Raw genomic sequence first — 13,054 nt, forward strand, 5'->3', positions numbered from 1 at the left:
TCAATCTCAGACATGTGTCGCTATACAACCCCACACTAAACCAATCCTCCCACTCATGCTACTCACAATACACTCTTACACACCCACTTAACCCTGAAATGCATTCATACATATAGATAAACAAGATCTGATTGACAAGAATCTGAACACTCTCATCCTCTCCGAAATATGATCAGTTACCACATTTCTCCCAATTTTTGAAGAAATATTCCCAGATGGATACACAATATTATATGCAGCTCAAGTTGCACCCAGGTATCATTCACATAAACAATTATACTTGTGTCAACATCACAAAACCCACAACCAGTATGTAACCCCTCTACATCTGCCTCTCACTTCAACCTTCGAACTCCATCATCTTAAACATTTTATAGAAGCTCCCAGGTTTCAACTAATACTCAAGAAGAATACTCTCATTCGGACGTTCTCCCTCTCAATGTCGGCAATGAACTGCCTAGGACAACTGCACGTTCCTGGACACGTCGGTTCCTTATAAGGACCCTGCCAACCAAGATATGTACAATGGGAAACTGCACTGCCAGGCAACTTACCAGCCACATTTGCTGGTACCGCACTGAACCATCACCCTTTGGCTGACATATGCCATTGAATAAGTAAAGAAACATTAGCGCTCAATGCACCAGACTATTGGGCATGGCTGTGGGTTATCATTCTGGAGGATCTCCAAAAGGGACATGGCTCTGTGCTTAGTCACCGACCTCTAAGGGGTATAGAACAGAAAAGGATGCACCAAGAGCATGCAACAGGGTCTTAATTGTACCCTTCCTAACATAGGACAATCTTTTTTGTGTGTGTTGAAAGGCGGTGTTCTGCAGGGTGAAAGGGTTTGAAATTAAGGGTTCAGTTGTCATGGTATTGTTGGCTGTAAAGTCAAAATGGCGAAGAGTGTGCTGAGTTACATGGTGATATTAGTACAACCTGATCTGATGTGGGAGTATGTTTTAATATCCGATTTTGAGAAGTCAAGGCAATAAGTACGGACTTTGGCAAAGCACTTAGCTATGAAAACGGCAATAAATTACAGATGTTAAGGAGATACAACAGAAAGAGTTGGCAGATGAAATGAGATGATGCTACCTGGATTTCAACTAGGTGTCCAGTATAAATTCATTAGGCATAATTAGACTGGCTGGTGTCTGGATAGAAACAAAGGAAATTAATACCAAAAATAGCAGAAACATTTAGAATAAAAAGGGACCATTTAAGTCACTGTAGGACCAAACAAATGATTCGATGGAAAATAGACCAGAGGAGGCTGGCAAACTGAGATGATGTTAGGTATGTAGTGCACAAGATTAAGTGCAAAAATGTTGATTTTGTATCACTTTGTTTCTATCGATATCATCGTGTGCCACAGAAGAAAATTATAAATCAGCAAAATAGCCGTAAATTGGACCGATACTAATCTCAAGCATATGTGGGCAAAGAACGTTACATCAAAGCAATACATTGCTATAGTCATTACATACTGCAGCAGTGCTCTTAATAGCAGTTGACACCCAAAGCTGCCGCATTTCCATGGCTGTGATGCAAATTAAATCAGTACTCGGCTTTACCTGGATTAGAATAGCACCCGGGTCACGTTCTCTGCCTTTGAGGCCCAAGAGGGTAGAAAGAGCCACTTTCACAACGAGATCCAAGCCCACCTGCACAGCCACCCCTTTCTGCTTTTCTGCAGCAATGAACACAGACAGCTGCCGGGAATAGTCTTTGAGGCGTGTATGAGAGAAACAGTACATTGGCGTCACACTATACAACTTCCACTGTTTCCGCAGAAGTGGTGCTATTTTTTGTGGATCGGGGCTTTCCTGCGTGGGAAGAAAAGAAAACAACACGTTTTGACTGAAACACCAAGAGTGCATTTAATATAGATTAACACAGCTTGTAGCAGAATTCAGCTGCATATTTTAATTTTACTTTTCTCCCTCTAGCAAAGAGGCTAATCTCCGAAGGGTACTTCACGACCCTGAATGTAGGTCAGTCTATTTATCCTAGCGGAGGCAGAAACCTCTTTATTTGCCACAACAATTTACTTCTGGATGGCAACACGGGCTGCATGTTATGGGTTCTCATGAGAGAATGTAGATCAGTGCAGAAATGGAGCACAAATAACTAACAATACCATCATTGACAAAGCCAACAGTTTTGTTTAGTCATATAGTGAATAAAAAGTTTAGGAATTAAGAACAAAGGTTAGAGCAATAAAAGCAGCAAATCAAGCAAACACACAAAAATCACTCACTCTGTGGATGAATCTGAAGGTAGGATTTTGCGGCTGCAAAAAGATTTGGTAACTGTATATTATTCTAAAAGCGGTTCACTTTTTAGGTCTTCAAAAAGGAGCCAATAGGAAACACCAAGGGCTCCTCAGGTCCACTAATGTTTCATTTGGCTTGAGCATCATTGCATCCTTGGCACACAGCAAAGAAAGTTTGGGTTGGGTTGGGTTGCGGGGGGGAGGGAAGGTGCTCATATCTCTCTCTAAGTGGGTAAGAAATTTAAGTAGGTGCTGCTTCTGTAGATCTCAGTTCCGACTCCCAGCAACCATTAATAAATCCAAAGTAATGAGGGCACCAATGGTCAAATTTGTAATGTGCTCAGTACTTTTTTGCACACACATTAAAGTACCAAAGTGCAAAGTTTCTTAAATAGCCACTGCCCACTTCCATCAAGGATTCTGTCAACAGCACATTGCATTAAAGTGCTATGAATATTTGGGGCTCGATTTACACCAGTGCCATCTAGGAGGTTCAGCTTGCATTTCTTACATTTTCAGAATCTCCATGTTGGGGCTGCGCCATATTGCAAGTGACTGCGTCCATGGTGGACGCAACAAGGAGACTTTAGCCAGATAAACGTAACTTCCAGCAAGTTTCATTAATACTGCAGCTATCATAAGCAATGAATGCCATTTAGCTGCTAGTCTTTGTGCTAAAAACATACTATAGGAGATGTAAAAGAGAAGTAAAATTGAAAGAATAAAACGAGATTTGTGATTTCAAATACACAATCTGGATACTAAGTGCCATTGAGAAGGATACCTATGCAGAAGTCCAGCATCGTAAGAAACAAGCATTTGCACGGCAATGCAATAGGTCTTGCATTTGCTTGAGTTAGAGCTGCTGCCATTGTAAAATGCATAACTGGACTTTTCTTGCCACATAAATTGGTCGACCCTGCAACATAATTTGATCTTCTGCCACAATTCCAGTGGCCCTGCATATAACTAAAGCACTTCCATTTACTGCAGTCTTGCCCTGATCACCTTGCACATTTCTTAGATTGTTTTTAGTATCGTTTTCTGGTAATTTATTTTTAAATGTGCGTGATGTGAGGGACTGCTACTGACATTTTCAGGGAAATATATTGTGTTTGTTTCATGCAGCATGCATAAAAAAAAAAAAAAAAAAAAAAGGGAAGAACAAGCATTTTCAATGCAATGGGCCTCGCATTTGTTCGAGTTAGAGCTATTAGCATTCTAAACTGCTAACAGGACTTTTCTTGCCACACAAATTGAAAGAAAAAAAAGAAAAAGAAAGAAACGCAGCGCGATCGCACTATGTAAAATGCAGCACGATCGTGCTGAAATTGAAAACGGACAAACCGAGCGTGATCGTGCAATGTAAAGCCCAGCGCGATCGTGCTGCATGGAAAATACACAGGTAAAGTAGTCCGGAAACCATGCTGAAAACATCGATCCTCGTATGTTTTCAGTACTTTACCGGTGCTGTGTATTTGGGCTAAACACCGAAAAAGGCATGACCTGCATGCCTTTCACAAATGAAAGCAAGCCCACGAACCAATGAAAGTGACTGACGTGACCTGGGTGTGGTTGGAAGCCCAAAGATTACTACACAGGACAGAGCGCTTTGCGCTCGCCCCTAAAAATGCTTCTTTAACACCAAAACAGGACCTCACATATGAGAAATGGAAGAGTCACAGAGTTATTTGCAATATTAATGAGTTGCTGTTGTGTCACAAGTATTGAAAACACACATCACCATCCCTGAATATTAAATGAAAAACACATTAAGAATTTTGCTAGGAGAGTTCAAGAGGATACTAGGAATGTCCCTTTTACAACAACCAATATAGGGGGGCAGGCGTGCAATCACACTATTTTCCTTGGAGAGTTTCTGTCTTACAGATGGGACACACCTCAATAGTAATGACAAGGTCGACAAATAATAGACATATCAGTAATAAAGGTTATTATTAAGGAGATCAACTCTACCATCCAAGTACTGCCTAACACCAACCCTTGCATCCTGCACAAAATCGCATTACACAAACCCTCTTACAGTTTAGTTCATTTACAGATCATACATCCCTAGAAGCCATAACTGGTGAAACACCAGGTCCTACAGCCAACGTACCCTATTTCATATCCCAAATAAAGTGCAAATGTTGAAAAAAATAGTTACCTTCATTTTTCTAATAGTTGTTATTTGTGGAGCATATGTTTTTTGTTGAACATTACTGATTTGCTATCAAACAAGTCATGTGTTTTTATAGATGTTTCACAATGTGCTTTCTCTTTTTTCGGTCTGAATCGAAGCTATTTATTTATTGTGAGCTGGGGCAAAATGCGTTTGTTCCATTCCCTGTCACATAAGCTTTTCCTTTTATTTTGCTCCAGTGTAAACTTTATGTAATATTGACCTCTGTGTTCTGTTTGGTGTGCAATTTTTCCAACAATTAAGGGTCAGGTAAGGGGAAAGAAGGAATAAGAAATATATAATGTTTCTTTAAATTATTGGGACAGGTCGAATGAAGGGGGGGGGGGGCGGCAATCAAGATCTCCTGGTTCAATTTACAGCAAACAAGAGCCACCAAATCGCTGTTTGCTAGAGTCCACTCTCAGCCAGCTCAAACTTATTTGCCAGGAACTACTCTTTGACAGCACTTCGGTGTTCTTAATCAAGATTTTGTGGACGCTAAAGAAATCCTTATACATCTTTTTTTGCTTTTGAGTGCCACCCCTTTCTCATTTCTTCCCAATAGTCGTTCTCTTCCGTTAGCAGAAAGGCATCCAGAACTAGATCAAAAAGCCAGTCTTCGACAGGCAACATATCTGTTTCCCAGGGTCACGCCATGTTCTGTACAGATCTTAAATAGTCTTTCAACGTTATTTACAATGGAGCTGCGTGCTCATTGTGAAAGGCTATGTTAATCTGCCTTTTGTGTGCATTTGGGACGTGTTTATCGTTTCAGGGCAAGTTCTTCCAGGCTCCAGGTGCTGATGGTTTCCTGACCAAGCGACTTTCATGAGGCATGCAGAGTTCCCTAACAGCGCTTTGAAAACCAAACGACCAAGCCTGCGACACTGGTGTCCCAGACAGAGCTGTCATTTCTAGCAAAAGAAAATATACATCTAGGACCCCCCCCACCCAAAAAAAAATAGTGCACCACACACTAAGCTATATGTCCGATCGTGCAATCTCCATGTAACAGGGTCAGTCTGCAAGGCGGTAACAAAGCAGCCTCAAGGTGGGACAAACGTGAAGCACTTTCCTATTAAATCAAGTGAATTTTGAAAGGCAGGCCAAGTAACGAATGAACGGGATGGGAGTTGTTAAAGCCCACAGATGTAGTGTGTTGGCAGTGGAATTTATAAATCCCTAACAAATTTGTGCTTCAGCATTTGAATGAGATTAAAGCTTATTAATTATGTATCATATCCAAAAACTTGAATGGAGTAGCTCAGCGCAGAGGGTTTTAGATTGAACCTCATCTGATAACTTGGTGTTTCACAAGACTGTAAGGCTGCTTCCACTCAAGATAATGTGTGAAAGTATTATGTAGCATCTCATCACAAAGTTAAACTATTTGGGCAATATATTAACATTCATATGTTGCAAAACTAGTTCTACCTAGCCCTTTCATAGATAAACACGTATGCAAAAGGAGAGGCAAGTACACGTTGAGAAACAAGCAGGCACTGCTGAGACTAAGACTGTCCTCCGCTCCCTGTATGTGTAGTCCGATTATTGCAGGGCAGAAGTGAGTCACTGGTCAGATGCACACGGTCTAACCAGGCCTGAAACATTCCAATTGTGTTAATTTATTAGTGAGAGAGTAAAAGGGAGAAGGCCAATAAACACATAGAAACAGGACAAGAGTGAAAACAAGGGAGTTGAAGATGTACACTGGTGAAGCCGATGACCACAAAGAAACACAGAAAAACACAGTATGGGCAGCACACCCCCTAAAAGTACACACCAGTAATTCTGAGGAGTATTTGGAGACTACACTTGACAGTCAAGAACCAGCAATGACAACAGGGTAGAAGGTTACACTTTAGTCTATCAGGTGGGGACGTCAGCTGGTGTGATTGCTGGTCAGGCATGTGGGCGTATGAAAGTGATGGGCCCTTGAATGGCACCGTCAGTTGATTAGAGTTGTAAAGTGCTGGGCCTGCAGCTGGCGGTGTGAATGGTCTAGTGCATGCCATGTACGAAAGGTGCGTGAATGGACTGTAAAGCGGTTGATGCCTTGTTGCTTTACAGCTCACATGCTGAGAGTCATTGGTTCCGTTTTTTTTGGCCTTTCAGTTATTAACAGTGCATTTCATTTTTGTGAAATCTCTTGTTAATAAAATTTGATCTATTGAACCATCACTCACCCTTGTGCCAAATCCAACCAGTATGTATGGTAAAATTATAAATGAAAAAACCCGCTCTGCTGTAATCAGGTGTCGAAGCACACCCGTGACATGGTAAGTGTCTAGGGCACACCTGCGTTTTTGGTCCCCGGTGAGACAGTCATCTAGGGAAACCTACCAAGCCCAGAAATTTTTTTAAACTAGACACCCGGTAGAGTCAAGGGAGGTGTGGCTTGCGTGGATCCCTCAACATTTTCTTACCCAGACTCCTCTGCAAGCCTCAAAATTTGCATGAGGAAAAAAAAAAAAAATGCACGTTTGTCACTTTTCTTTGTAGGATCACCGCACTGGCACACATTTCCTACTGCCCAGCGTTCCCCGCTGCACCTAGGACCAAAAACACAGACATCCCTCCCCCTTTTTTGCAAAAAGAGGTTGTTTTGTAATAGACCATTCTGATGTGTCCACATTGTATTTTGGGACATTTCCTGTCGCGGGCACTAGGCCTACCCACACAAATGCGATAGGATTTTTATCGGGAGACTTGGGGGAATGCAGGCTGGAAGGAAATTTGTGGCTCCTCTCAGATTCCAGAACTTTCCATCACTGAAATATGAGGAAAAAGTGTTTTTTTTTGCCAAATTTTGAGATTTGCAAAGGATTCTGGGTAACAGAAACAGTGTTACTGTGCCTTTCCCTACATTTTTTCCTTTCAAATGTTAGAGACAGTATGTAAGAATAAAGTCTATTTGAGAAATGCCGTGTAATTCACATACTAGCATCATGGGGCCCCGGGAATTCAGAGATATACAAATAACCACTGCTTCTCAACACCTTATCCATTTTGGAAATACGAAGGTTTCCTTGATACCTATTTTTCCACTTTTTATGTTTACCAAATGAATTGCTGTATACCCAATACACAATGAAAACCCATTGCAAGGTGCAGCTAATTTATTGGCTCTGGGTACCTAGGGTTCTTGACCAAGCCCTGCATATCCCCTCAACCAGAAGAGTCCAGCAGACACAATGGTATATTGCTTTCAAAATTCTGCCATAGCTGGAAAAAGTTATGGAAGAAAACGTGGACAGATATGGCTTTTTTTTCCCCCCCCACAATTTCAATATTTTTTATTTATTTTAGCTGTTACTTTCTGAAGGAAAACCTTAAATGATCTACACAAATGACCCCTTGCTGAATTCAGAATTCTGTCTACTTTTCAATAATGTTTAGCTGTCCGGGATCCAGCATTGGTGTCACACACATTACTGTTCAACTCATCACAATCGCATCCCAGGCCCATTCACATTATGGGCACGTAATTCTAAAGGCAAGTTTAAAGATCCAAAGTTTTGGATCCTATGAGGCATCACATAAATGAAAACAAAAACTTGAGAACTCCTCTAAGTGTAAAGAAAATTTACAAGCATCTCACCTCCAGCTGGCTGTGTTGTGGGATTCTCCTTTTTGAGGGACCCCTATGGAAGGGAGTGTTTCTACGAGCAGAGGTGAAGCCTCGATGGGGAAAGCCAGTGTTCGCAAAGTGGACTTCACGAGGGGCAGTGGTTGTGCCTGCAGGGGTGGAATCCCCAGCTTCAGGAGTTTGCATAATCTGTGGACAAAAAGAAAAGGGCCCACAATTTAAGTTAAAGTGGACAAAACAAATGAAAAATTATCAGAGAACACAGTGCATACATCAACAGATATGGTTTCCCTTAATGCACTGGGATGGAAATGCTTAAGCCGACCCTTCAAAATACTGAGGACACATATTTCTTCAGTTATAGCACAATGAACAGCTTCCTACACTTGATATCCTCTTATTTCATCCCTCCATACTTCACCATTGTTGCTTATGCTGACCTTTCATTCTCCTCCATTCAAAGAACTCTTTTAATTTCCCCCTAGGGATAGTTGCGCTTTGCAGAAACATGAATATCTACATTTCAACCTGTAAAAAGAATTACTTATGTTCTCTACCAGAATCCTGTTCCGAGGGCAACAGGGCAAGCCAGAGTTACTGGGATCAACCATGGGGGATGATGGTCCAGACCCAACCTATTATGGATCCTGAGCAACGGGGCCAAGTACCCCACCCACACTTGACTCTTAGTGGTAGCGCAGTCCAAGGTTACTTGAGGGCAGAAGTAGACACTGGGGGTGGCTGGGTTGAACACAGGCTCACAACTCAGAATATGTGCAGCAGTAGCAATAAATGACTGGCCAATCAAATACTTGCTTTTATGGAAAAAGGAGTATTTATATAAAACCACAAAGTAAAAGATGACATTCACTAACAATACACCCAATCCTCGGAGGTCAGGGCTCTAGCATTTCATAGCCGGGTTACTAAGTAATTTTCCTCTGGCTAACGGTAGTGGTTATTATCCATTCACTTTAGGTGACATTCAGGTTAAGACCCACTAGTAGTCGGAGTTTCAGGAGTCCCACTCCAGTTCTGAAGTGATATCTGACAAGCAAACTTCCCTAGGGATATCAGGCCCAAAAAAACAAAAAAAAAACAATCAGTCTTATCTGCACCCGCAGCATTAGAGCAACCAGAGTCTCTGAGCACGCCCCCCCCTTCATAGGCGCGGAAGCTACAACAACTGCCTCTGGTAAGTCTTTCACACGTAGACCGTGAAGGCTCTCGTCAGGTGCCCTCTAGTCCCTCACATTGGTCCTGCAGTGGTCTGGGAGCTTGATGCGCCTTGGATGCTTGCTAAGTTCCTCCACACAGGTAGGGAAGGGGTACGACGATCATGGTGCTGGTCCTCGGTCATGGATTTGGCCATGATGGCCACCTTCTTCTGTCACCAGTCTCGACCAGACCACAACACCTCATACTTTGTCCTGGTGGCTTACTGGCATACAGGGTCAAAGTTATGTCTCTGTGCAGCGGCTGTAGTCGAGCAACAAAGTAGCAATCTTCATGACGGCTCCACCTCACATATGAAGATGCCAACTTGGCACTGCACACAGACGACGGCCCGTTCGGTGTAGCAATGGACACAGTTCACTTCACAGAGGCCCTACTATAGCATATGGAGGTTGCAGATTTTTACCTGCACATGGGCACAGACCTGATTAGTGGAGTAACTGGCCCCTCACACCTTGCTAGAGGTATCTACTCACCGGATCACCCCCACTGGAGCTCGCTCCCTCTAATGCTCTCCTCTCCTTCACAGGGCACACTGGTCTTGACAATCAGGCAGGCGATGGCACTGCAGGCTCTAAAGGCAGGTAATGCCCCTGGGTGATGTCTCCTCACCCAGGTGGGAGACTAGCAGACCTTGGCCCCAGTCCTGGTCACAGGCAGAAGTCTTGGTGAGCTTCTCATCCTTTCACAGCCCGACTGGCTGCTAAGCAGTTTACAATTTTTGGGGTCTAAAGCTCCACTTCTTATAGTTCATTTTCAGACAGCAAGAGTGATGAAGAGTCCAAGTCTTCGAAGTTTATATTGGGGCTCTGCTTCTTTTCAAAGTTACCTCTCCTCTGTTCCTCCAGAAAGCAGTGTGCCACCACAGGATCATCTCCACATCTGAGAGCCTCACAATACAGGCCATGGGAGTGACTAAAGGTTTACAACTGGAAGTCAGCCACAGTTATGTGAATATCAAAAGCTTAGCCCGGGGTCTCAGCCCTACTATTTATGAGTCTTCTAGTCACCCCACCTCCTTCCCGAGATGTGTCCATGCCCCTTTACAGCATAGAGAAGAGCCTAACTCTACCTTCCTCCAGTTTGTCCCACCCAACCCAGAGTATTTCATGTAGTGCACCATTCACAGGTACAGACACCCAGCACATGCATTTAGCAGGCACTGCACAGCACTACATCCTTTATGTAGTGAAGCATTTACAGGCACACACATTTAATATACACAAAGTGCCCAGCACTGCATTACCACTGTGCCATTTACAGGCATGCATACACCCATTGCACGTATACCACACAAACACCAAGCAGCGGAACTTTAGATGAGTGAGCCTGTATGTCTCACTACAGTGCCACAGGTAAAATGACCTGCTCACTCTTACTGATCACTACATAGTATGCTGCCACCGCTGCGCTCCTGCGGCTTAACTCCTGGTAAAAGCAGTAGCCTTTCAAGACTATGAGGGTAGTGCTATGGGTGCCCATCCCAGTCCAAAAAGACCGCATTCTGTAAGACAGGTCTACGTCATGGCACACATGCATGATTCATGCTCACCCGTGACAAGACAGACAAGCATTAGGGATCCAGACAGTACAGCTGGGGCACTCTGGGCAGAGATGCAAGTCCATCCACATGTGAGGGACCTTTCTTTCCCAACATTCCCATTACACCACAACTACCTTCCACCATTACTTTATCTAGCAAATCTTCCCTGCAAAGCTACACTTGCTTGTAAATAACTATCTCAAATGTTACTGTGTGGACATTCTCTTTAGAATACCAGATCAATACTAATGCACAGCATTCTGATGTACTTTGGAACACAGGCTGCATTACAACTAAATCACAAAACAGATGCACACAAATTAATTTTAACTTATCTGTACAATTAAAAGGACACGTAGTTCAAACCTGCCACAAAATGGAGCAGTCCCATCTGAAAATGCATGCCATAATCCTTCTGGATTGGGGACGGAAAAAAAAAACCAACCCACAAATTATATATGCCATTTTAGGTCTGTTTGAGACCTTATGTAAATAACAGAAAAATAGCTTTTAGAGACACTACCGATAGTGGGGCTTTGGCTCCACCCCTACCCTAGAAGACTGGTAGGAGCAATACTGGGGACGTCCTCTAAGGAGCCCCACAGAGTGCATGGAATCATACAACCAATACTGTTAACAGTATTCAGGTATGATTCCGACATGTTTGATACCAAGCATGCCCAGGTTCAGAGTTACCATTATACAACTGGACACAGGTAGTGAGTGGCCTGTGTCTAGTACACGGGCAAAATGGCTTCCCCGCACTTACGAAGTCCAGAGCAATGAAGATGGAGTTCGTAGGGGCACCTATATTTATGCAGGAATGCTCTCACACACAGGGACCTGCACCCTGCCCTCTGGGCTAGGAGGGCCTACCATAAGGGTGACTTACAGTGACCTGGTGCAGTGATCTGTGGTGAAACTGTGCATGCACCTTTTCACACAGGCTGCAATGGCAGACCTGCAGACATTTTTTGCATGGGCTACCATTGGTGGCACAATGCATGCTACAGCCCATGGGGACCCCTGGTGTCCCAATGCCCTGGGTACCCAAGTACCATATACTAGGGATTTATGGCAATTGTGGAGTGCAGAAAGTCATAGGCAACCACATTTAGAGGGAGAGCACAAGCACTGGGGTCCTGGTTAGTGGGATCCCAGTGAAAACAGTCTAAGCACACGGATAGCAGGCAAAAAGTGGGGATAACCATTCCAGAAAGAGAGTACTTTCCTACACCCCTTCATCAATTGTATAATCTTACAATTATGATTGTTTAATCTCAATGATTATGATATCCATGACTGCTTTAGGCTACCATGTAACCAAATGAAGACTAAGCAAGGGAGAAAGACTTAAGATAGAAGAAATTAAGGAACAGTTGGGAACAAATGTGCCATTAAGGCTTTTTTTGGGTACAATGTAAAAATATTGATACAACATATGTGTCGACAGATAAACAAGGCATTGTTGGTAATTCATGTCATCAGGGTAAAATAAACAACAAAACATTCTTAAATTATCGATTTTAAAATAGTAAAAACAACTCTACTTTTTCATAGTTACATTGGTTTTGCACCTGTAATTCTGTAGTATTGCATCTTCTTTATTTCTATGAAGCAATGCTTTTTTTTTTTAAGCTCACCAAGTTTTTTTTTTTTTTTTTTTTACTGAACCAGATGTACTGTGTTTCTTTCTCTGCATATCCGCAACATAGTCTGAGATGTGTGTGTAGGTCTGTCATTTACTCATTGGCATGTGCAATGGCGTACTTTTGTCTACAGAGCTAAGCTCCCTCCTGCTATAATAACTCCTGTGACTGTGCCAGACCACCATCTAAGATTTTTTTTTTTAGGCCCACAACACTTTTATATTGACAAATGGCCATTTTTATGTTACTACTGTTTGACAGCCTTCTTCTATGACACACATTTCTTGGCACCTCTTGCTCCTAGCCTTAATCCATTAATTCAGTATTTTCCAAATTCCGTGACCCCGGTTTTCGGCACCCATCTGTCATTGTCCCGTGTGTGTGTGTTCAGCGACAAGAGTTTTTTTGCCCCATCCTTCCTCCTGTGGCCATTGTGTGTTGTACCACTTCCTTCTCCATAACTTGTTTTTTGGCTTTGTCTTCCTGAAACCCATCATGCTCTCTCTAAGGCTCTAGAAGGCCTGTCCTTTGGGGAATCCCCCTATTTCCCCGTTCTAATTCACCCTGTGATCTG

General features: G+C 42.8%; 1 protein-coding gene across 1 annotated transcript in view; it reads right to left on the reverse strand.

Annotated features, from left to right (window-relative positions):
• Positions 1-13,054, reverse strand: part of CENPL (centromere protein L) — a 43,774-nt gene that overhangs the window by 26,236 nt on the left and 4,484 nt on the right. Inside the window, exons 2-3 of the mRNA XM_069231583.1 lie at positions 8,065-8,241; positions 1,581-1,832 (exon numbers count right to left, since the gene is read on the reverse strand). Of these exons, the coding sequence (XP_069087684.1) occupies positions 1,581-1,832; positions 8,065-8,241 (429 nt within the window). The remainder of the gene's footprint in view (positions 1-1,580; positions 1,833-8,064; positions 8,242-13,054) is intronic.

The sequence above is a fragment of the Pleurodeles waltl genome, chromosome 4_2, assembly GCF_031143425.1.
Source record: "Pleurodeles waltl isolate 20211129_DDA chromosome 4_2, aPleWal1.hap1.20221129, whole genome shotgun sequence".
NCBI lineage: Eukaryota > Metazoa > Chordata > Amphibia > Caudata > Salamandridae > Pleurodeles > Pleurodeles waltl.